This window comes from Lipotes vexillifer, unplaced genomic scaffold, assembly GCF_000442215.2.
Source record: "Lipotes vexillifer unplaced genomic scaffold, Lipotes_vexillifer_v1.1 scaffold1424, whole genome shotgun sequence".
NCBI classification, from domain to species: Eukaryota; Metazoa; Chordata; class Mammalia; order Artiodactyla; family Lipotidae; genus Lipotes; species Lipotes vexillifer.
The window spans coordinates 62,878-66,873 of record NW_006788259.1 but is presented as its reverse complement, the minus strand read 5'-3'; the positions used below and the strand labels follow the sequence as shown (position 1 = coordinate 66,873).

The 3,996-nt window shown below is 41.7% G+C and overlaps 1 protein-coding gene across 1 annotated transcript in view; it reads right to left on the bottom strand.

Annotated features, from left to right (window-relative positions):
* PHIP (PHIP subunit of CUL4-Ring ligase complex) overlaps positions 1 to 279 on the bottom strand; it is a 127,021-nt gene extending 126,742 nt beyond the window's left edge. Inside the window, exons 1-2 of the mRNA XM_007461537.1 lie at positions 240 to 279; positions 36 to 124 (exon numbers count right to left, since the gene is read on the bottom strand). Of these exons, the coding sequence (XP_007461599.1) occupies positions 36 to 124; positions 240 to 279 (129 nt within the window). The remainder of the gene's footprint in view (positions 1 to 35; positions 125 to 239) is intronic.
* Between the last annotated feature and the right edge of the window lie 3,717 nt (positions 280 to 3,996).

Below are 3,996 nucleotides of genomic sequence, written 5' to 3'. Positions count from 1 at the left end.
CGCCGCCCCCCCCCCCGCCCGCGAGCGGCGAGCGCCGGCCCGGCCCGCGCCGCGCGCCGCCGTACCTGAGCCGCCTGCTGACAGGGTCCATCTTCCAGGAACCGGGCGATGAGGAAGTAGAGCTCTGCGCGGGAGAGAGGGACGGGGAGACACACAGGCTGAGCGGCCGGGCGGCGGGGGGCGGGGGACCGCGGGCGGAATCGCCCGGTGCCAGCGGCCCCGGCAGCCCCCCGACTTACCCGATCGCAGCTCCGAGAGGCCTTTCCTCTCACAAGACATGTTTATGGGTCACTTCGGGGCCGCCGGCGGGACACCCCGCCGCCGAGTGGAAGCGGGGGTGGTGCCGCCGCCTGCCCTATAGCTGTCACTGTGTGTTCACGAGCCGAGCCTCGGCTCCACCATTCAAGCAACGGCGGCGGAGGCGGAGGAGGAGGAGGAGGAAACAACAACTCTCAGGCAGCGGCTACAGGCGCCGCCGCCGCCGCCTCCGCCGCAGATCCCTCCGCCGCAGAAAGGAGTCCGCCGCCTTCGCGGCCCCGGGCTCGGCCTGTCCTCGGCCCGCGCCCGCGCCCCCGCCCCCGCCCCCGGCGCAGAAAAAGGAGTGCCTCGGACCCCGCGGCCCCGGCGACCCCGCAGCCGGCGCGGCGAGACCCCCGCCCGCGGCTCCCCGACCGAAGGTGCGATTTATTTATTTATTTCCAGTCGAAGATGTCGGAGCCGGAGCCGCCGGTTGGCTGGAAGGCGCTTTCTCTGTGGAGGCCGACCTCGGGAGGGAGGGGGCCGGGGACGGCTCCGCGGAGGGATCTGACGCACACGGAGCCGCAGCACAGGCTCTATTCAGCGGCGCTGGCTGGGGCTGAGATGGAAGTTAGTTTCTATGTAGCAGAAATAGGAAACAAATGAAGCAAAACTGCCCAAAGAGGGGAAATGCCCCGAGGATGGGTCTCACTCTCACGCGCGCGCACAGACACACACGCAGAGAGCACTCTCACGCTGGGCAAACTCGGGATCGCGCTACCCTGCCCGAGTTGAATGATAGTGTTTGGTTTCTCTCTTGCCATGTGCATGTGTATAAATGCTGCGGATTGGCATCTGTGTAAGTCTTGTCCTGCGTTATTTCTGCAGCCTATGCAAAGTGTTGTGTAATTTATTGGAGTGCTGTATATTGCAATAGAGGTTCAGGCGCTTTTTGTTGAGCACTTGCGTTTGCAAGCCCGTTATTTGCTGAAGCCACCTCTTCGTGTCTCTTATTACTGCCATTGCCTTAAGCGTACATTTTAAAAATGTTTTTCATTGTTATATGGGCAAAGCGAACTCCTGATCTGTACTTCAGATACTCTTTTTCCTCGTTACAAAAAGGCTAGTAATGGCTAATTAGGGATTTGGGATTAAAGAACCTTAAAGCTTTTCTAAGTGTTTACAAGAAGGAATAATGTAAACCTGAGCGAAAGGAAAGAACGTTAATATTTATCTCTAATTGATCTAGAGGTAATATACTGACAGATCAATAACGTACCGAAGGATAACGAAAGAGTATAGTACGCTTTTAGCCAAGGTGATTGGTGATTAAATAATTTAAATGATCGGTGTATATTGCAGTTGACTTCGTCATGCTAATTAATGGCTTCTAATTTGAGGTGTAAACCATTCCTGTTTACAGTTGATCACGGGAAGACTTCTTGGAGACTGACGAAAAGAGAAAAAAATTAATCTTTCATAAATTAGTGTGTAATTATCGGTTTTATATGCTAAATCATACATCTGTCTTTTGCTGATGACGATAAGGGCCTTGTTTTTTAAAAAACGAATATGGGTGAAATTAATGGAAACAATGGAAAAAGCCATTTGTTAGGAAACAAGGACACCAAGTGATATTTATCTCCAGAGGATTTAAGCACTTTTCAAAAAGACTTGAGAGTTGATTTTTTTTTTTTTAAGGATTGCATTTTAAAGGGAACTAGGATAGTCGTTCTTTTGTTAACATTTAACAAAAGAGTCTGCTTAAAAAATTCAGATAATAAACTGCATTTTATGGACCTGGTCTAAAAAGGTTATTTATGGGGAAAGGACCAACAAGCTGCATTGTGGTTTTCTAGATTGCTTCCTCAACCCTTGTACCCTCCTAGCTCCTTACATTCCTAGTGGGAAATACTTGCTGCAACTGCCTTGGGCTGCATTGCAAGACTGCACCGGTGTGATGCCTTGTACTGAAACAGCCAGAAATCACCGTACATGTGAGAAAGAGGAAAAAAACACCTAAACCTATTTGGAGTAATAGGATGTAAAAATTGCCTTTTATAACAATCTTAACCAAATTTTTGAAAAAAGGGAAGTTACCCTGACTTGTCCTATTGCTGTAGGGTTATCAGAGTCATTGTTATTTATTGAAATGGCTATCCTTCAAGTACTAAAAATATTTGCATTTTTAAAGACATTAGTTCTATTGTAACTATGATGGGTAAAGTAGCTTGCTTCTAGATAGTTAGGTTTGAAAAGATGGACATTTAATATGCCTTTTTGCAATTCTGTTTATTTCCGTGACACATGCTTTCTATTTTATCTTAACTTTTAAAAAAGTATCATATTCTTCAAATAATTGTGATTTTTTACATTACAATGTTCTTCAAATAAACAGATTTTTTAGGAACTAAACATTATAGTTAGAATTTTGTGATTTTTAAAATGTTTGCATTAGTCTGATTCTTACTAATAGATGTTTATCCTTGCTAAGGAAAAGAAAGCAAATTATGACATGGAATATAAAATTACTCTGGGTAAAGTTTTCTATATATATCTTGTGAGTAGTATGTAAACATGGAAAGCTAGTATGAATATCTCATGTATGCTTTTCATTTAGAAGCTTTTACTAAGTATGCTACTAGTACTTAGCTCCTAAAAAATTTTTAAGGAAAAATTTCCTTCTAAATTTTCTGAATATGATGTTCCTGTCATTTTGACTAACCTTCGACAATGTTTATAGTTTCTTTTTCAAAGACCTAATTTGAAGATGGTTGTGAGCCTGCCTTTGAACTAATTTATAGCTATCAGTCTGTTATAAGAAAATATAGGTTACCTGCTAAAAATTAAAACTTCTTTTCAGCCAAATAAATTATTTGTTTTTAACAATAGATGTTAATTTGAATTCTACTTAGTTCTTCAAATGTGACAAATACTCCTTTTTATAACATTTTAATCTCTTTAAACATAAAACATTTCTGGAATCTGACATCATCAGTTAACTATAGGGTTTATTATGTCATGTATTGTGCATGTGTACACAAAAAGTCAGCACATATCAAATAGGAAGAAAATCTTACTTTGAAGTCCTAAATTTTAGTTCCCAGGGCAGTGGCATTCTCAGCTAACTTTTGCATATAAGGATAGTTCAAATTCCATCTATATCCTTTTCTATTTGTTTATTTTAACTTTTTCATGGACTTCAAAAATAAAATGTCAATTTAAAAAGATTTTCATACCTTTTTTATAAGAAGGCTAAAATAATAGTAAAAGTTTGGAAAGCCAACAACTACTGTTTTTATATAATACAGTGTCTAGGAGATTACAAACTTCGTGAAATGTAAAAGCTCCTGTGAAATTCATTGCTTCACTTGGCAACACATGAAACAAGATAAACATTTAACAGAAAGTCTGTCTTGATTGTGATAAGTTACTATTCTAATGAAATCATCAAATGCTGCCATTCAAGTTCTTTCTGGAACAAGATGGGATAGTTTATAAATAAAAAGATTCAACCACATTTATGAAATTTAGTTTGCTCCCACTAGTATGGTGAACTCAAAAAAACTTTACAATTACAACTTTTAAGATTATATATTAAATCTTTTGTGTGTGTGATATTATGCTTTTTTTTTAATAGCAAAAGCTTTGTCCTATTAAGTGTAGAAATGGAAAAGTAGAAAACACTCTTCTTCAAAAACCACCTTCTTTTTTAATCCTCATCTGCCCTAACAACAAAATACAATTGTCGAAAGAGTG